Here is a 21946-nt window from a genome sequence, read left to right as displayed (position 1 = left end):
CTTAATATATGAGAGACATACAGAAAAGCTACAAAAAAAAAGAAGATGTGTGTGTGTGGGGGGAGGGGGGGGGGTACTGTAGGGAGCGGATAATTTGTATCTTTGATTCTTAGTTTCCGCTATATTAATGGTATACGGTTGTTAACAATGTAATGCATAATGTGTTCTACTATTGAGGAAGTACTTCCACTTTTTTTAGTAGCCTAACCATCTCCCCCTCCCCCAAATACAATTAAACAATAATATGAAATGAATAAATGTAAATATCGTTGTATATAAAAGTAACAAAATTGTTGCGACCATTTCGATACTGACGTCAGCTCATAAAACACGTCTGTGCAAAAGAGTTACATATATGGTATCATATATTATGACTGCACTAACTCATTATTAAAACTATTTATTTTCAAACATGAAAAACAGATTAAATAAATAATATAAAAAAACAGAAACTGTAAATATTTAATAATATTTGCTGTCTATTTGTCTAGTACTACATATATGGAATCTTCCCTACCGGGTTCATCAACTCTTTTCCTCGTGAAGAAATTTTCCATTGACCTGTATATGAATAGCGCTGACAAATGTGTCTGTCGGCTCGTCATCCAGGGTCCCATTTGAACACTATATACGTGCGGACTAGCCGCTGGTATACAGTTACACAATCCTTTACCACGGGGCTGTTATCGAGCTCCTAGTGTAGTGGTTCAATTGTGGGTCATCTGTGCGCTATAATATTAGTACACAGACTTATGTATAGTACGGATAATAAACTGTGTGATTATACACGCGTACAAGAAATACCAATATCAAGGGCACATGCTGAGTAATTATTGCTGTTCTGTATAGGTCTATCTAAATGATGCAGTATATCCTTCAGCTCCGTGATATACATTAAAAAAAAACACAACTACCGTGTATAGGGCTATATATATATATATATATATATATATATATATATATATATATATATATATATATATATATATATATATATATATATATATATATATATATATATATCTTAGGTCCCCATGCGAAAATGTGACTGATATTATTAAGAGCTTAGCAAATAAGCATAGCCTACTGTTTGTAACCAATGTGCGTTAGTGTGTATGTGTCACATGGGGAGGGGGGTCTGTCTGCGGGAGGAGGTGACGGCCAGTGTGACTCCGTTTTATAGTTCAATTCAGTTCAATCGCATCATTAAACTCAATTTTCGAACCAGGAGTTCAACAAAGCCGATCATTCAAAAGTTAACTTTTGCAAAGGAGAAAAAAAACTATTCGGTCAAACCATGTCGCAAAGTAGGTATATCTTTTCACATGAAGATGAGATACTACAAACTATGCTGTACATAATAATTCACACGAGGATTCCAGTCACAATGTTAGGAGACTATAATGGCGGCTGATAGTGTATCAGAACTGCATTGAACCGTCGTATCAATCGTATAACGGTCTAATTTTCCATTTCCTCACCTCTGTATCAATAATTCTTTCCTATGAATATAATTGAAATTCAAATAGTTATGAACTGTACGCCGTCCAACTGACTTCATGGAAGGAAATTCAGTCAATCAGTGTTTCTGAAGTAAACATCTATTTCTAGTCCTTTTCCTTATTTTACGTCCAAACTCATCCCAAAAGACTGTTTCTTCCATCTGAACGAACAAGACAATCGGTAATGAAATTTTAACCCGTCAATGTCAAAACTTCAGCGCGTTGTAGAATTTTGCATATTGGCAAGCACTTGTATTATTACACCATCTTATACATGAATATACTTGGAAGAGCTATATAGTCGCGCTGTGAGGTTTCCTTCCTATATAATACTGTATGTGCAGAGGAGACAAGATCATTTTATTCGCGAGTAAATATGAAATTGATCCGTATATTGAAAGCGTGTCTTGAACTGTATGATGTGATGAAATGATTAACAAGAGTCCTATATCATCAAGTGAATAAGGCGGGCGGACCTCCACGTTGGCATGCTCAGTCGGTGGAAACTGGTTAAGTCCGGGAAGGGGGGGGGGGTGTTTTATATACAGCCGGGGAAGAGTTAAGCCACTGCAATAGGGGGTGTAATATCCCCTTTCAACCACATACAGAAAGTCAACAGATTTTATTAGCACCGTAACCTTGTGTTTTACAGCTATTATATAGACCCTAAGTATTTACAGATATTCTGAGGAATGCACTGGTCATTTGACATCTCCACTTTTATTTTTGTTTATGGGGGAGGATCCCCACAAAGTTCCCCTACATGGGGATTGGGCTTCAACTACCCCAGGGCTACACCAATTCTTGATAAAATCCTTCATTCGCCCCTAGCCCTTCCATATATATGATATAAGCACAGCCCGTATACCTAAATCAGTCTGGGGGAGAGGCCTATCTTTGAAACAATGTATACACCACTGGGGAAGGAGTGGGTAGGGATCTTAGGCATATATTGTTTGGCATTATCCTTTGTTTGCTATCGTGACAATGTGTAGCGTATACTATACATAGTGTCTATATTGTCTCATTTTGACCATTCCTTCCCTTACCACTCTCGTACAACATAGATTTCTGTGTATATCCTGTACGTAATATATACATACACATATATATTATATATATATATATGTAAACAATATAAAATTAAAATCCTGGCGAAACTATTTCCTATAAAGAGATTCTCTTCAAGTTGTGTGACAATAAAAGGACCTTGAATTAGATGTCATAGTACGATGGGGAAGGGGAGGAGGATGGGGAGGTGGAAGGGGAGGTGGAAGGGGATTAGGATAGGATAGGCCTGGCTTGGCAATGTTCCTAAAGATATTCCATTTGTATTATGTCATTTAACATATTTTTTTAAAGAATTTCACATGTACAGTATTCACTCAAATTCGCCAAGAAGGAAGGGAGAGAAAAGAAGGAAAAGAATGAGACAGAGAGAAAGAGAGTTCAAATTGTTATATTTTCTTCCCTTTTATTTTCATCTATTTCTCCATTTCGAACAGAACACAGCATTTTGATAATCCACATCATGGCATAGTGTTAAAGTGTGCATCATATCCAATACATAAAGAGTTTATCCTGCAGTAAAACTAATGGACTAAAAATAAGCCCAAAACAAAATTCAAAACTATTAAATGTCTCAAGTTTCTTTCTGGACTCATTATTTCAAACTTTCACTCTTCTCGCCATTACTACCTAGTGAAAGCAAACCATACCTTGCAATCTGCTAGTTCAAAATGTTTTATAGTGTAGAAATTAGTCAATTTTCATTAAAGTTAATGCCAGAGAAAGTACAATATTGAGGTAGTACGGTACTATTAATTTCGCATTTTGCAAAGTATCCAGATAAACTTGCGATCACTGAACAAGAATATGAATCTATCCTCTGGTGAGAGCATAATATCCTTTTTTAACAATTCTTTTCTTATGTTATTGTTCAAAAGTGATTTTCTTTCTTTAAACTGGTTCTGACCATAAAATAATGACTAAATTAAGAAGATCACAAAATTAAGGTAATTAAACAATGTGTATTAACTAATCAATTAATCTGACTGAAAGTTACTTATCCCCCCTCTCTCTACCCCACCCCAGCCATCTGACCTTCACATATCAGTCTACATTACTGTACATCACTTTCAATACATGTGTTACATCTGAACTGATATTGCACAACATTGTGTCATACTTCAAGTACCAAAAAAAAACACACACTCGATTTGATCATTGGAGAAAGACCTTTCATATAAAGTTCACCTGCATGGAAGTTGCATGGAAGTCCTCTGACCAATTTGGCTACTGTCATTAATGCTAGGTGTTTAGTAGTTTCTATGGAGAGATCTTTAAATACTGTACTAGCAGAATGGTAATGATTTACTTTCTCTCTCTGTTCAACCATCTATCAATATAAGTGAGTATCATTATGGATGATATCAACCTTAATATGAGTATCATTATGGATGATATCAACCTTAATATAAGTATCATTATGAATGATATCAACCTTAATATATGAAGGTAAGAACAAGGGATTATTTCATTTTTAAATCAAACTTGAATGGTGAAGCTTGAATCAAATCTTTGTTATTAAAGGGACCATGGCAAGGAAAATATCCCCAGATTAAATACAATATGATTCTTTCAATTATGATCAATCATTTTCCATCCATGGATCCTGATGACAATGAGTGAATATTAAAACCCAAGCCAAAACCCCATAAGTAGTAACATCACCAATTAGGTAGAGGTCAAGAAAATTTGGGATTCCTTTGACCTGAGATGGCAAAGGCAATCTCAGACTTGTTCTGACTGTCCTGATGGCATAAGTCAGAAAATGTTGATGGATACGACCAGCTTTCACTGACACCATTCCCCCACCCCACCCCCCTCTAAAGGCTTCTGTGGCTGATGGACCCCAAATTCTTCTACAGACCTCTATGGGGGGGGGGTCCGCAGACCCTACTGGTAAGTGAGAGGATGCAGACATGAGACAAGTAAATGCTAAGCATTGTGGAAGCTGAATCGAAATGGAAATAATTCTGAACATTGTGGAAGCTAAATTGAAATGGAAATATTCTCAAAAGGAGACTGCAAAAGCAGGTACAAAAAAAAAACTGTATCTGAGTAACTTATGAACAACAAGCTGTGATATTTATGTGAATACTTAGCATATACAACATTTCATATATTTCTTTTTCCTGTTGTTGACAACGACGTATTTACAATGTTACCCTCTTAGGGTTTTTTTTTTACACAAAGGCAGAAAGAGAACAGAGAATTATTACACATGAAACTTGAAGTGACCATATATGCAAATGAATATGGATTATAAATATGTATGAATAGATAAACGACTTTCATGAGTACAGTTGAAACTTCTGAAAAGATCATTAAACAACTTGAATATTGTTACACAGAAGAATAGGATGGAATTGATGTAAAACCAGTATTGGGTTGCCAAACATTTTAAAAGCAGAAACAAAATTGAAATAAGGTTATCATTTCCTGGACTAGTTCCCTAGAGCACACATCAACTGCAATGCGGTATTTCTCAATTCAATCTTTGTGTTGTTTATTAGAGCATTACAAACACTTTTAATTAACAGCATATTGACCTGTCATTAATTGCCATACGCTACACAAATGAAATACGCTGGTGGATGTCTGGATATATGTCACATGCATCATTTTGACCTGTTCCTTTGATTTAATTTATTTCACTGAAATATCTCATTTTGGTGAGATGCACTGTGGGGGAAGTTTGACCACGAGTGATTATACCGTACTGTATAGTCTGTATCGTACACAGCCCACTGTAGGTAGAAGAGGTGCATGCACTGAGACAACGGAATTTCAAACACGTCAATTGCTATATCTAAACATTTCAGTGATGATAAATTGATCACAGAACCAGCCACTCAGACACAATTTAATGGAGCATATTAAGTACACAATAACATACTGTAAAGTAACTGTGCTCAGGCTGTTCAGTAAAAAGTGCATTCAATTTGGGTTGACTTTAGCAGACAAGGCCAACTTTACTCCTGAAAGAACAGGAACACAATTGTTTTTAACAAAAGATGATTGACAATAGATTGAAACTGTTTTTGCAAATGACTCAGGTACCAGTTATTTACTGATATTATCAGTATTTGATGCCAGAACAACAAGCCAAAAAAAAAGAGAGAGAAAAAAACATACATACTGTAAAATATTGATTAATTGATATATCCACTTGACTGAATATTAACCTGGTTTTTGATATTCTTTAATGTTTTCATGAGATTCAGTCAGTAATTCTCATAAAGTGATGACTAAGCCATCCTACTGATGACAAAACAGATCATGAAGTTGGAACCTACTGACAACAATACCTACTGTACCTAAACTGACCTGACTAATAAACTACAACTAAAACTTGCTATTTGTTTTATTCTTTTCATGACGACATGACATCATGGGATTAAAAGCCCTTGGCTCTCTTGGTATACAATTACTGAGGAACAGTTCCTAGTCTAAACAATTTGCTTCCCTCCGGTTTCATCATGTGTAATACATGCTAGACCTAGAACTTTTGCAAAACTCTGAGCCACTTGCTAAGAAATGGACATGTACTTGAATAGTCAACTTGCTAAAACAAAGCTTTATTAACTTATTAACACATCAGTTTTAAATCATTAAACTTAATGTCAACATTGTTAATGCCTTCTGGCAGAAAACTGCAAGTGCATTTTTCCAACAGGCAAATGAATGGCTAAATCTACTTGTATTTTGCCATCAAATAGCCTGAATTCTTAGGCCTGAATACAAAAAAAAAATGATTTCTTTCTCTCACTAAATTGCAACATATTGGACGTATAATATTTGTACAGTAGTACACACTGAGGACATGAGGTAATATAAGGTCCATCACATGGACTGTTAACCCAACAGCACATACTACTGTAGTACTATCGGTACTTGACAGAGATAATGTGCATGATGTCACTTCATGTACTGTACATCCTCATCGTGTAAACTATTTATTTTCTCCATTGTTTTAGTAAAATACTATCACTGGGTTAAAAGGTGGATGGGTGAATGTAAAGGCTGTGATTTAAACCAAAGTAACCTACAGGTTAGCTATACGGTATTGAGCAATATTGCCAGACCTATAAATGTGACATCATCCCTCCACTGAATTATCTTATCTTAGAGAATCAGAGATCTGCGGTTTTAACAAAGGGTCTAAAGTTGCAATTATCAACAGTACAGCTTGCTTTTGATAGTAAAAATCAGCACTAAACCAACAACAGCCCCTTGGAAGTAATTTATCTCCACGACGTGACTGATACAGGTTACAATGCATTGCACTGTAACATCATCTTTACTAGTCTAAGAAATACTGTACAAATAAAGGGCTGTCTCATGATCAAATCCCATAATTAATTTGGGTTAAATTATCACGAAAGACTAAACTTACTCAACTCCTCTCCCTTTGTAGCAAAACAGTAAATTTAAGAAGAAGAATCTAAATCCCAATCATGAGAAGAGGCTGTCCAAATCACTTGGCTTTTACCGTGCTAAGTACAGTAGGTGGTACTGTACTGTACTATTGCACAATGATGCTATGGTTCCTACTGTATGTACTGTAAAACAACTACAGTGCAGCATATGTCTGGACTTGTGTGGAGCCAATTTTACACAGCATTTTGTGATGGGACTCGGATAAATTATTCCCTCGATCTATACTTGGATCCTTGATATCATGGATTCAGACATTTCTAAAATCAAACATGTTCAGATATATTATATGTACTAATAAAAGCCACTTCTGTCTTTTTCTGCATGAAATTAAAAATTTTGTTACATTTCACCGCAGAACAAAATCTTCCTAGCAAGCTGCAATGTACAGTGAATTACACACACATAGGGATATCCACTAGATTAGCCAGCCCATACTGTACATGTAAAGTTGAACTATTGTATTGTACATGTTAATTAACATTAAGTATTTACTGTACATAACAGACACAGTAATGTAGGCTAATGTACAAACACTAAATACAGAAAGACCATGGCAGTCACATTCCACTGTAGTATAAATACAGCCAGCCACTGATAACATTTTTAGATAATATTTTCCAGAGTTAGAGAAGTATGTACAGTAGCTTCAGAAAACCACATTATTCAACACACAAAAATGAAAGAACAGGAAGCCATGATTTCATTTCTGGGAATCTGTGCCAAAGTTGAATCTTACTAGAAGTGTTTTTATCCAGTGTTATTTTCTAGCAAGAAGTTGCCTGACAGACAATCAGTGCTCTGAAAGCATAGCAATAAAGTGGGGTACAGTATTTAAAAGTAAACAATTTTCTGCAGTTTAGCGGCTACAAGATGAGAATTTGTGACACAAATATTATTTTACACTGAAGTCAACCACAAATTACGACTGCACTTTTTACAACTTCACATGGCAGTAGTGCGGTACACAACACTGCTTGTTATGACAATTTATCAGGAAACAAGAGCTCACAACTTAACGTACAGTAGTAAGCACCTTGCAGGCTTGCAATGTGTATCTATAGCATGCAAGTACTGTACATGTGTATACAGAGTTGGTCAATTACCTGACCTACACACATCTTGTCACTGTTGCTGACTTGTTGTTAGGTTCTTATTGTAGTGCGTGTACGCCGCTACAATATTGGCATTACTTGCCAAGTGAACGATGCCTACATGACTGGACGTTGAAACTTGAAAGTTTCATACAGTCTCTGTACATTTGCGGTTTCAGAGGCTAGCTGCGTAGGCAACGTATTCTGAGCCTTTCACGGCACTCACAAGCGTCCTCACTTTGTAGGTACCTACAACCGAGCAACCGAAAAGTTCTTCCTAATCTTCAAGCGCTCCACAAGCACAGGCGCACTACAATAGTACTGCGTATTTGCAGGCAAATGCAGTTGTAGTTACATGAAGCCTTACACAGTAGATAATGATACTAATGTTAGACTCTCTAGTTCAAGATCTGACATCACTGCATCATGTGACCACCTTGTAAAATGTTACGGTATGTACTTCCTCCATTACTAAAAAATTTACTGTTTTACACTGTCTGTGTAAATAAATATTGGCATCTGACAGCCAGTCTCCTGACAGACAGGAATGCAAACACTACACTCGCACATGTACAGTAAATAATGTCTGGCATCGCAACACATACTGTACATTGGCTGCCTGTAGCACCACAGTACAGTAAAATAATGTACAGTTAGTATAACAGAGTATGTAAATATTAAATACTGTAAACAACACCAGTAGTATACAGAAGCATACTGTACACAAGCACCGTTACCGTATAAAAATCACTATTGAATTTAGTTTGTATACAGTGCAAATCTAAACATCATAGCAGTCTTTGTAACTCATTAATTTAGTAGGTATAGTGTATGCTAACACTTCAAGCAATTTACATATTTAAGAACTGTACCTGTACATAAATATCATATTTCTACTGCACTGTTATAGTACAGGTTACTCTCCTATATATATTTGTTCAAAATTCAGTTTTATCTGCCGTACTGTACGTGAATATGTTTACCTTCTATTTTTGGTAATATGAAGCTGCAGCTCATATCATGGGACAATACTATGAGCCATTGGATTGGAATACTGTTTTGTCATTCTTACGGTAGCTGTTTAATATTAACAGTAGGATGCCTGGATATTGGGGCACTATAATGTTTAATGTCCCTTACCATGGAGCTTTATAGCTCCATGCCCTTACTTAACTACTGTAGGGGGGGGGGGGAGTGAGGAGCCCCACAACAAACATGCTGTGAAATAGCCTGCAGGTAATCTGCCAGCCAATTCAAGGACACTTAATAATGAAAACAGTCTGAACACTATTAATAATGTAATACTTACAGGTACAGAACTTCCCTACTCCAACTCTCTACAAATGTTGACATTTTCTTTAACAAATACTGTAACATGTCAATTTCTCCTTTCATCTTCCACAGAGCCTTACTGTTTCTGCTAGATTACCGTACATCCCTCTCCCTGCCTCTCTTTTTCTTTTAATTTTCCATCTTTCTCTAATGTTTAAGTCTTCTTTTAAATGTTAACAAAAATATAAAAATGATAAATAAAATACTGTATACTCCAATAAATACTCATATTTATACATGAACAATTATTTACACTTTGTACAAAAAAATTTCACTGTTTGTTTACAATCGTCCTCCCATCGTACCACAGATAATAAATTGTGTACTGTAGGTAGAACACTTACAACAGAACATAATTAATGTGCAAAGCAGCTCTTCACCTATAGTGGAAACCTGCATGTGACATGAGCACTTAGAAATTCAGCAATCAAAAACAGCTTACAGTGTAGAATGAGTGCTTCTGCACAGTAGTCGTACATGGTTTATGAAATGGACAATATTTACGAGCATCACACAAATTTCCCGCCTGCCAGTTTAAAGGCTTGGCAAGTTTGTGTGCTACAACTGACCTTTTAACAGAAACAGTTTTCATAAATTCATAATCAAAAGCGTTATTAGAGAATTATGGTCAACAACAGGCAAAGGCTTTAGTGACCTTGGAATTTCTATGATTATTAAAAGATCATTTTGTCAACTTTTCAGAGAAGAGTAGGACTACTGTGAGTGACTGAACTCAATTCAGTTAGTATTTTGTACCTATTCTGTTGGTTAATGACGTTTACCTACTGAAAATTACTGGAAATTGTCAGATATACTGTAGGCTCATATTTTCAGTTTCAAAATAAACATTGTGTACAGTATGACGTTTTGCATGTAGATTAAGTTAACTTATATCATACATTGGTAAGTTATCAGTATCACTATGACCCACATAGTGATGGGTTATTTTATTTAGAAATTTGATATTGTTCACTTAAATTGAAGACAATTAAACTTAAATTTAAATAAAGAATAGTGTACTTACACTATAAAAGAGTACAACTTCAAGACTGCAGCATGCAGACCTGTTGTCAAATTCAACTTTCTGATTGGAGATACTTGGAAGACAACCCAAGTGACACAGGTGAAGTTGCTGCAGCGTGAGTGACGAAATTGATGATCTCTGGTTTCTATTACTGCATGCCAGAAAAAAATATCACAGTGACTGTGATGTCGTCTCGATAATGCCGAACAATGTTTGGTGGTAGGCTCACGCTTTCAGCGAGTTTGTCGTAGTCAAATGTGTGACCCACACCGCAAAGTGCATAGCGGATGAGATGGGTCGACACGTTGGTGTCCAGAGGGCGGAGACTGAACCTGCGCTGGGCTAGTGCAGATTGTATCTCTCCCAAGGATAAATGAGCTGCTGGTGTGTAAGGCCCCATCTGGCCCATGGCCTCCCAGTGGGCACCTACCAGTCCCACAGCTTTTTCTGGATCCAAACAATCCCACAGTCCATCAGTGGCAAGAATAAGGAACCCTGTTTTGCCTTCAAGATTGTAGTGTGTGACTTCGGGGGTAGCACTGAGGTAGGGTGGCGTGTAATAATTCCGAGGCAACGGCACGTGGTGCCTGTCCCACCGCTGTAGGATTTCCTTTTGAGTTTCTCCCTTCAATTTAAATCTGGCATCTCCAAATGCTCTCAGGGGAGCCAACTCTCCCAACAAACGTTCCTGTTTGATCACAGTCGTGCCTTCGTTGGCTGGGTGCCCAGACTTGACCCGGTTGAGTTCGTTGCTATTGTAGGCATTGTGGTCGTGTGACAAGACAATGGGAGACCACTGGCCATTGCTCATTTGGACTCCCATCACCGCTCGGCAATCTCCAGCATTGGCGATGAACAAGTCGTTACCCTGCATAAATGCCACGGTTGCACAAGAGCCCGAAAAAGCCGTGCGGGTACATTCCTCGTTGACTGCAATGTCGTTTGACAGTGTCTGTGCCTCCGTCAGCAAATCACTATCAAGGCGTTCAAAGGCTGTTGTCAATGAATCGGATATGCGATCCTCCGACTCAAAGTCCGCAGAGACGTTCTCATGCAAATATTTGACCAGACTCTTGTGATGGACATCTGCGTTAAGGGAAGTAGGAAAATTGCATCCGCCAAGCCATTTCACCAGTTGTGTTTCTCCACTCTCTATCTTCTTGTACACAGAGCTGAGAGTATTGTAGGGCAGAATCTCTGCAGATATGTAGTTGAACAGTCTCTCACTGATGACCTGAGCACAGGTCGGGCCACTGTGACCATCGAACACTCCAAAGAGTAACCCATCTGTAAAACGGCACTGCCCTTCGGACCTTCTGTCCTCGATGGGGCTGTTTGACGCCAACTGGTTGGAACAGTAGCTATTAACCACTCCAGCTCCAGATTTGAATGATACCTTCACTTCATTCCTCTGGAGAATCTCCGTCACAGCATCAGGTGTGAGCTTGGGAATCACTGGGGCTCGGACTGGTTCGTACGGGTTAACTGCAGCCTGACTACTGTAGTTACGGTCATCATTACTGTAACTCCTGGTCACCACGTATAATGGGCAAAGTTTGTTTCTATGAGAATGAGCTAGCACCCTACATGCTTGATGAAATATTTTCATGACTAGTGAATCGACAGTTGAAAATTGCTTTGGTAGGTTGTTCCTCTGATCTGAGAAACTACTATGACAGTAGGTTTGCAGAATGTTAGTGTTACACTGTGAAACTCTAACGTTAATTTAATACAGTATTAACGTTACTTCAACTTAAGTCACTTTGCGTTACCATTCAGCAATAAAGAAAATAGAATAACAATGTAATCGTTGCTCAAATGTAACTTAGAACGCTGACTATAAATATAATATAGACTACTGCCGAAACAAGTTGCGACAGTTAACGATTACCGGAAAGAAACTTCAGGGCCCCGTTCCACAAAGACTTACGCTTGATCTTAAGTTTGATCGATCGTGCGTAAGTCAGCCGATCGAGCGTAAGTTTGATATCAAACTTATCTCCGTTCCACAAAGAAACTTACGCTTGATATCAAGCTTAAGTTTGATCCGATCATGCGTAACTTTAAGTAGTGATCCAGATCAATCGTAAGTATGATACGTTGCTATGGTAAACACTTGTTTTAAATTTGTTATGTTTTTACTGTACACAGTACATGTAGAAGTAATACAATGTGAATTTCATGTACTTTTGCACAAATGGCGTTATTTGTGTATCGGCAAGCTGGTCAACAACGCAATTATCGTCGGATTCTACAAAGAGAGAGAATTTTTAGAGACAGAAGGCAGCCTTTTGAACTTTACAATGATGTTGACATGTACCAAAGATATAGGTTTACTAGGCTAGGCTGTATGACTATAATTAATAGATTAAGGGCCCAGTTAGAACATCCCACCAACAGAAGTAGGGCGCTGTCAGCCAGTTTGCAGGTTTTCATTGCTCTAAGATTTTATGCATCAGGATCGAAAAGTGCCTTAGCAGAGTGTGCCTCTTTACACGGATGCAGCAAGTCATCTGCCTCACGGGCATTGAGGAGGGTTACAAAAGCATTGGTTCAAATCCGGAATGATGAAATTAAGTTCCCAATCACTCCAGCCTCTGTGACCAATGCTCAGAGGGAATTTTTTTTGGTAGCAGGATTTCCGCAGGTTGTGGGTGCAGTAGATGGGACATTGATTGGAATTCACGGTTGTAACTATGGGCCGGATGAGTATGTATTTGTTAGCCGTAAAGGTAGACATGCAATCAATGTACAGCTAATTTGTAGTGCAAAATACAAAATCATCAATGTTGTAGCACGATGGCCAGGCAGTACCCATGACAGTAGGATATTGAGTGAAAGCCTTGTTGGGAGACAGTTTGAGGACCACCAACTTCAAGGGATACTTCTCGGGGACTCTGGTTATCCTCTACAGCCATGGTTGATGACGCCTATTCAGAACCCAACCACACTCGAAGAGACCTCATTCAATAAGTAAGTAAGCTTGTACAAACCAATACATATCGAGGTATGGTATCGTATCATTTCAGCTCATTGGACTATCTAAATTTATACATCACTTTAGATTTGTACAAAAAGCACACACACAAAATCACAAACTCAATATAGTATCAGTTATGACTGTATATTGTAGTTCACCATACGGACAAAACTAGACATAAATTACTTAATAGTGAACAAAGAAATAAACAGCTGTCTTCAAGTTTATAATTATTCTTTAATTGCAGTGCTCAGACAAGGACACGAGCCAAGATTGAGCAAGTCAACGGCCAGCTCAAGAACAAATTTCGATGTCTGCTTGGCGATGGCATGCAAATAGAACCTCAAAGAGCTTGTGATATTATCGTTGCCTGCTGTATCCTCTTTAACATCAGCAAGGACTTGAAAGAGCCACACTTAGACCCCCAGCGTGACCAACAGGTTCAACCAGACCCAGATGAAGCTGGTGCAGCACCTGATAATGTCCATGGGGCAGCTGTCCGGGCAGATATAATTACTAATTTTTTCACCTAAATGATGGTCTTATACCTTCTTCTAACCCTTCCCCTATCCTTTTTTACCCTTGAAAGAGGCAAATTAGTTTTGGCTATACATAGTGTCAGCAAAGAATATGAATGTCATGTCAAACAAACATTTTGCATTTATCAAATACCACTTGCAGTTTTGACATTCTAACATAACAGCTTAAAATCGTATTTTGAATTTAATTTATGTTGACCATCAATTTAGTTTCAGTAGTACACCCAATAGAAATTTAATATCTAAGGCAGATAGTATATAAGCTAAAAATTAGTATCTAAAGTTGACCTACAGTGCTGTTACATAATGGACGGTTCAGAAATGACATTCAACTCAAAGATGGTTGGAAAGGCATTATACAATTCTTGATCATTAATATTATCTACAACTCCCACTCAGATGGTTTGCCTATTAAAATAATAGTTCCTTAGCTTTCTTCACTTGTATATGCAATAAAGCTACTTAGTAAATAAATATATTCCACGTAGAAGAGTACACTATAGTGTAGGCTGTGTAATTATAACAGTGAGACAGTATAACTGGCTTCTTTGGCCTGGAATGAACCTCTTCAGAAATCTTGACCAGTTTAGTTTACTTGATGACATTGTTTATAACAGGAGGATCACTAATTAATGTGACCCAATTTTCTAAAGCCATGGGCAGCTGGCATGAATGAAAGGTCTTGACAACCAGGAGTTTACTAAAGATTGCGACACAATTTTTTAACAGTAATACATAGCACCATTATACTATTAATTATACCTAATTAGACACAAAATAACAGTGAGGAAGGGGTGGGGGAGGGGGTCAAGTATGTATTTAAAGTTACTTTTCAGGACCAAGGGCTGCTGAGATGATTTGAAGTGCCGAAAGAATGCCTTTTTGCACTTCCAAATTCTGTCTGGCTAGCTCAAGCTTTTCCCTCTCAATTTTGATTATTTCCTCTTGTAATGAGGTCTGTATCACTTGGTTATCATAATTTGGGGACAACTGGGGAAGAGGGACAACTGTTGGGGAAAGGGTTGACTGCCTGATTGGTGATGGTGCAGGTGAATCCTGTGAATAGAACAAATGAAAACAATTAATCAATTACAAAATATTCATCAAAGGTACCAAAAACATATTATGTATCATATTAAGTTGGAGTGCTGTAGTTTTCTAGGCTTTCACAATTTGACTTCTGGTGATCACAGATGACCTTTAAAGTTCACCAAAAGCTATAGGCTTCTTGTACTCAAATTTAAATTGGGTATTTTAACATGAATATCATATAAATTGTACCTGTGATGACTCGCTCATAGCAGTCAAAGGGTCTGTCTCTGATGTCCCCAGAGCATTGACACCATCTCTGGCCTGGGGGGCCATTGCCTCTAACACGGCCTCGTAAACAGGGCTGTAGTCAGCTGCTGGCCCTCCACCTAAAATAAAATGATATGAACAATGTTTATCAATTTCCATTTCATTATATGTCAAGAAATCCGTGATGGATGTGATGTGCCAATAATTGCTATTTACCTGTTGCATGTTTTGCTCTTTGATATTTTTTGGCCAGAATCTTGAGATCTGACCATTTTTTCTTTAGCTCAGAGGCACTTCTCTCTGAGGCTCCTCCTGCAACCCTGATGGAATGTGCAGCCTTCTCCCAGTAGCTTTTTTTTCTGTCTTCTACCTGTTGGATATGCATGGAGGTTAAAACACAATTCAGAAAGCCCAACAATATGTCCTTCAGCTACATAAAAGAATTAAAAATCTAAATTTTTATATTGCTTCTGGCATTCATTACAAATTAATTACTATGTTAGTTACAATATCACATAAATTATATATTGCTTTATTTTCCTTTAATATTTTCCTATATATATATTGCTATATTTTCCTAACAGATTTAATTTAAACACATGATTTAATGTTCAATACATATATTTTCTGAATAAATCTTATATCCATTTTGTGCTATGTCAGGATTCTACTTCTCTTTATCTGTTTACATTATGACAGAGCATTAGGTGATATTACAGGCTATGTTTTCAACTTCAAATAGTGTCATTACGCACACACACACACACACGGTACAATTTACATTCCAAACAGATATGCAGTACACAACATATTCTCAAGTCCCACAATTCTGCTGAGTGCATATTTTTGCCGCAAAATGAAAGCATGCATGTGTCTTAAATAGGAAAATCATTCTAAGTCATTTACTCCGACAACATCACACCTTTGATTAATACTCTGTCAATACTAAATGCAAAATGTACTGATTGTATTCAATTTGAAAAAAAAAAGAAACAAAGCTTCAAATTGCAAAGTGTGATGTGCAATTAGGCTTTTAAAAGTCTTACCTTCTGTGAGCAATGTCCAGCTCGACCAAACAATTTTTCCCGATTTTCTTTGACAAACTGGCAAAGAATGATGATTTCATGCTGGGAAAAATTCTTCTTCCTGCATCTTTTTTCTTTTGGGTTAGACTAGGAAAAAATGAAAAAAATTGTTACTGTGAAAATTGTCAAGTTATCATTAACTACTCAAGAACACTGTGCTCAAAACTTAATGAGCCAGCCTTGGTAATACCAGGATAAACCCCATGACCTCTATTTTGAGTTCCAACAGTCAAAGGCTATAGGCAAGCAGCACACACAGCTGCTCATCCCATTGAACAGCTTTAATTGTAATAACTTCTAAAGCCATGTCCCTTGAAATATGAGCACTTAAAACGTGTTTGTATTTTGTAGTAGAGTCCCAGCTCGACTTAGCTACTCTGGCCTTGGCTAAGTGGGCAGATAAAGTTGCTTGCATAGTGTGCACCTAGCAAGGAAGGTCTATAATAACAAAATTAATAATAACAAAACACTGCAGGTAAACAGGGTTTAAACCCCGTTTACCTGCAGTGTTGCCTTTCAAAATGTCGACTTCCGATTTAACAATGCTTTAGGCCTAGACTGAAACAATCCAAAATAAATATTTACATCACTAAGGATGTAAACTACCGGTCAGCTCAAGTTCAGCCAAAAGAAACATAGGGTATACAACTCAGACTTTAGTGTGGGTAGGTTAGGCCCTGTAGACCTAGGCTATTGCTGCTTTTATTTTTGTTTTGTGGACATTAAAAAAAAGTTAGGCTAGCTAGGTGACTTTCACTTTTGTTCAGAATTAAGCCTACATGGGGTGCAAGTGCAATAACTATACCTCTCTTTTTAGTCTGGACTTCATACAGAGTTCCTTTGTACGAAATTGTGACAATTTATCAATATCAGTCAATGATCCCACTGGTAATCATTAGCCGGGTACCATTATAGGCCTAAGTATACTGTATAGTCTTGTAGTACTAAGCCTAAGTCGTCCGTGTAATAATACAGGCGTATACTTATGTAGTTTATCCTTTATACAGTAGTCATTTGCTCATATAAATTTGTGTTACTGCTAGGCCTAAACTTTAGAAAAGACGTAGGCAGGCCTAACGTTGTCCCGGGTATTCCTCTAGGCTCTAGTACATAGCCTACATATAACACTGACTGCCTGTATTAAACTAATTTAACGTACGCAAAGACTACCGAGTTGGCAGATAAAATGCGGTCAACGGACGATCTTTCAATGTTTTTGAGTCGTAACACACAACGAACCAATGCAATCAAATATGGCAAAGGTTATTCTTGTAAAGATTGTGGTTAAATGTTTATTCTGACACATTTATCTGATATTTACTCACCATTTTGATGACATATAATGCGCCGACAGGTTGTTCGCAGTGTCAAAACTTCGGAGACGCAAGTGATTTGAGGTCACGAAAGGTCAAAGTAGCCTCGTCCACTGACCAAATATTAATTAGAATCATGCGTAGCGTAAGTTTGATTTTGTGGAACGCTACTTAACGATCGAACTTACGCTACGATCAATCGCATGAGAATCGAACTTAAGTTTGATCTTAGGATCAAGCGTAAGTTAGTCTTTGTGGAACGGGGCCCTGGTACTATTGGTAATGGTAAGTTCGTGGTCAATCCGCCTCCTCAGCTACATATTCACTGCAGTGCTAAGAAAAAGGGAAATGGTTTTCCTTCCGCGGGATGATCAATTCACTTGATTTCCGAAAATTAAGTACGACACAGACTGAGAAGAGTTAAGCAATGTTCCAGATCAGAAATTATAATTCGAATAACAGATTAATTTGCAAAAAAAAAACAAGTTGGGAATTGGGCAGTGTTACTCTGTTACGAACTTTCAAGTTGCGGTAGGCTAAGTCACTTTAGTCTTTACACTTTACAGATGCGTGCGGCTCAAATATATCAGTGAAGTAAAGGGACGTATTAATTCCACTTGTAATTTATAATACTTCAGTATTTCCTGCTAACGCTCTGCCGTCCTAACAATCCAAAGGAAGGTTAGACAAAGTAGTTGATTTCAGGTCGCACTTGTAACACTAGCAGTAACAGTCTGTAAAAAGTACGACACTGCCGTTCATGCTACACAGTACGCGTTATGTATGTAAATAACATAGCATGCATTGCATTGCACGTGTATATATATACCATACGAATCTAATCTCCGTTGTATACAACTTACAAGTGTGGTTGTTGTTGTCTGACACACCATTCATGCACTGCATGCGTGATGCCAATAAATCGACATGTACTGAATATGCATAACCAGCGCCCTTGCCTTGCCCACTATTCGCACGTTAGACGTTTAATTGAATAGTAAAACCCTCCCAATGCGGGAAATTTAAATTCGTCAAGATTTCGAAAATTGCCGTTTTACCTACACAACACGTCCAAATCGTTTCGTTTCCTTTTTTGTCAAGATAGTACAAAACTGTCAGATTGTTTTACGTTTAGCAATGTGTAAAAGTCGTCAATTTTGACACGTCCGTACTTTTCAGAGTACTGAGAAGTCACAAACAGTTGAGAATTGAAACGACTAAGTTATCAACTTCAATAAACCCGAACAAATATTGGAAATTTTATATCGTTTATGTCTGGAAACTCCATGACATGCGAATCGAGCAAAACGTACAAATCGTATTTATTATTGTGGGTCCCACATGCATCTGCGGTCTATGGACACATCTGAATTTATAATCCAACACGTGAATTGAAATTGTAGCTCTCGTTGTTGCGATGATTGGGAAAGTGTAATTTACAACAACAAATGTTACGTAATCCTTTAGCTTGGTGGGAGGGGCCAGAGGGGAAGTGGAGGGGTCGGAGGGAATATGAATTTGCAGCCTGGTTTGGAAACCATGTGTGACCGGCCAGCGTAAGGCCTACTTACCGTGGTATGCCCTTAGCATATTCGGACACTATATCTTCATTTTTTTTTAGATTTTTGGAAACAGAAATCAAGATGAGCAACCTTGAATAATAATAATAATAATAATAATAATAATAATAATAATAATAATAATAATAGGCCTATGACTATTCACAAGAGTCACTTACACGCTTTTGTCAAAAAAGCTCGTGACTAATTGATACTTACAAATATATTTCACATTAATCACAATAAATACAAAATAGTGGCAAGTTTTGAAATCTCGTGAAAGTCCTGACTTCTCCATCATTATATGTAGTAACATTGAAAGAAAGATTTAATAAGTACTTTACATAATATTCAAGCAAAATCGAACTATTGGAGCCTGTTCCTTGAGTATTATCGAACTTCGAATGATGACCCACCCAACTAGAAAGTCAATACAAAAAGATGTTGTATAAGCGACCGTCTTTGATCAAGCCACTCACAGAGTTTAATCAAACTGATACTTAGCGTCTTCGAAAATAAAGAGAGTAAATTCCTCGAATTTTCAGCATCAGCATGATCAATATCCTGAAATATTTCACGCTGCACCACAAAATGTGTGCGTAATGTCCTGTGATGTGTGCCTCATGGCTCTACGGGTTCTCTACTCATACACTGAAATAAACGCACATCAGCCAAACGGAGATGAAGTTGACGGCGCTATACGAAAACTGCTCGAATAAGTTGTGAGGTGTTCGATAACAACAGTTATGTACATTTACACAAGAGAGGACTTATTTCGCGGTAACTACTTGAAGTATGGAAAATTAAGGAGTCGTCAAAATGTTGCGATCTCTCTGAAGATTAATTACAAAATGCTAAATTTACATGTTAATATCGTTGTAGTATATGGCAACGTAACTGTTTATAATATGTTAGTTGATAAATTTACTGCCCCCTGTACTGCCAATCCCAGATCATGGTGCCTTTTCTAATGTTATAATATTACATTTTACGTGTGTAACGATGTGTTATTCAATTAATTTTGAATTAAGGGTATTATCCAAAGTTAAACAAAGACACAGCTTTGTTCTTGATGATTTGGAATGTAACAATGTGTGATTTAGTTAATGTGCGCGTCAACGTGTGCGTGTGTGAGGGTGTTAAGATTGTGTATGCGTGTGTTGGTTGTGCGTGTTGCTTGGGATGCGCGTGGTGCGTGATTTGTTTGAATGGTGCGGGTTGCGCGTGTTGTCTTTGCGTGTTGCGCATATTGTCTTTAAATAGGGTTGTTTGGAACGGATTGGGAGGCAGTTATTATTTAGAGTTTATAAAGACAAGACGTGTTCTGTTATCTTGGTAAGACTCCGTTGAAGTTTGGCAACAAATACACTTCGACGTACGTTATAACAAATATAACCCCCGTGACTGGACTCATTTATTTCTTTGTTACAACGGGGGTTTGCATCAAGTGCAGTTTACATGAAGTTAGGATGAAGGGTCCCAGCCCACTCTCGAACCAAACTGAAATAAAAACTACAGTATGAAATCAGAGCCGTATATATACGGCTCTGTGTGAAATGTTTCCCCGGAAGAAAGTGAGGGCGGTATAGAAGAACTTAGCATGCATAGACTCCGGATGTGTGAACTGATTAATTCACTTTGGCTTCGGCTTTGAGTACAACGTTTCTGTATGCTGCCGTGTTGGACGAATCTAACCGTAATAGTATAGTTTACTGACTTTGAGATGCACGTTGTCGTTATTACCGACTTTGCAATCCGCGGCCCCTCACAATATTGCAAGGTCGGTTAGAGGGACTCCGTAGTTTTCATTTTCGGGAAAAAGGAAAAATAATTTACATGCATAGATGAAAGTGCCGACCTGTATAAACATGAGAGCTAAGATATTGACATCCTCCTATCGAGATGACGGTTAATCAACTACAACGTAAGATCTAAAACGTATGGCTCAACTGGAATCGGAGATGCCAATAATCTATGACGTCATTATCAAACACAGTCTGTTGTCATAAGATGATAAAATTAACATATCTGCCTGATCACGTGACACTCGATTGTCTTTTGGTCCTACACTCATATAGTCACTGTTGAGAACTCGTTAATTCGGCATTTCGGTGAAATAACACTGTATATTGGATTCATCGGTCCAAAATCATTTCAACAATTTTTGGTGAACTTCTGAAATAATTATTTAAGTGGTTAACATTTTGCATACTTCTCCACTGGTCCAAAACGACCAAACAATGAAAAAGCATGTATGAAAATGTCACAAACAGTAGCAAAATGCTCATGAAAAACATAAACACACATGCACAAATTCTTCCATAAAAAAGAAAAAAAATGATGCCCATACACGATTCAGTGTGTTGTATTTTGAGCCCAGACCCTATGCAATGGTATATTATCAATAGTTACATTATTGGTGACTAAGGAAGGTGTGTGTCACAAGCGTTTTCATGTAATATGCCGGTTAAGTGAAGTTAATTGTGTTAGGCTTTATAAGGCAGTTAGTGTCGTAGTTGCTGTCATGGTGGTACAGTAAGTGTACAATGACAACTGGTCATCTTGAACCAGTGAAACCTAGTCATCTATCCTTGTCATTATTTCACTGGCCTGTGGCGGAGGTGCCCGGGCTTTAGTTTGTTTTTTTTACCGCCATACACATACTAGGGTCTTAACAAGACTATGGTCACCGCGGAAAAGGATCATTTAATTGATAC

General features: G+C 37.6%; 3 protein-coding genes across 3 annotated transcripts; 1 reads left to right on the top strand and 2 right to left on the bottom strand.

Moving 5' to 3' along the window:
- Window positions 1–2956: 2956 nt before the first annotated feature.
- Window positions 2957–12359, bottom strand: LOC139965059 (pyruvate dehydrogenase [acetyl-transferring]-phosphatase 1, mitochondrial-like). Its single transcript, XM_071967243.1, has one exon. The coding sequence runs from the start codon at window positions 12061–12063 to the stop codon at window positions 10603–10605; it is 1461 nt and encodes a 486-aa protein (XP_071823344.1). The 5' UTR covers window positions 12064–12359; the 3' UTR covers window positions 2957–10602.
- On the top strand, window positions 12354–14779 carry LOC139965068 (putative nuclease HARBI1). Its single transcript, XM_071967254.1, has 2 exons — window positions 12354–13427; window positions 13682–14779. Exons 1-2 carry the CDS (start codon window positions 12652–12654, stop codon window positions 13965–13967), a joined length of 1062 nt encoding a protein of 353 aa, XP_071823355.1. The 5' UTR covers window positions 12354–12651; the 3' UTR covers window positions 13968–14779.
- Window positions 14780–14790: 11 nt separating this feature from the next.
- LOC139965075 (uncharacterized) lies at window positions 14791–17909 on the bottom strand. The gene is made up of 5 exons (XM_071967268.1): window positions 17683–17909; window positions 16319–16444; window positions 15489–15642; window positions 15255–15391; window positions 14791–15029 (listed from the first exon to the last, which is right to left on the bottom strand). Exons 1-5 carry the CDS (start codon window positions 17683–17685, stop codon window positions 14799–14801), a joined length of 651 nt encoding a protein of 216 aa, XP_071823369.1. The 5' UTR covers window positions 17686–17909; the 3' UTR covers window positions 14791–14798.
- Between the last annotated feature and the right edge of the window lie 4037 nt (window positions 17910–21946).

The sequence above is a fragment of the Apostichopus japonicus genome, chromosome 3, assembly GCF_037975245.1.
Source record: "Apostichopus japonicus isolate 1M-3 chromosome 3, ASM3797524v1, whole genome shotgun sequence".
NCBI classification, from domain to species: Eukaryota; Metazoa; Echinodermata; class Holothuroidea; order Aspidochirotida; family Stichopodidae; genus Apostichopus; species Apostichopus japonicus.
This window is presented reverse-complemented; position numbering and strand designations above follow the sequence as displayed.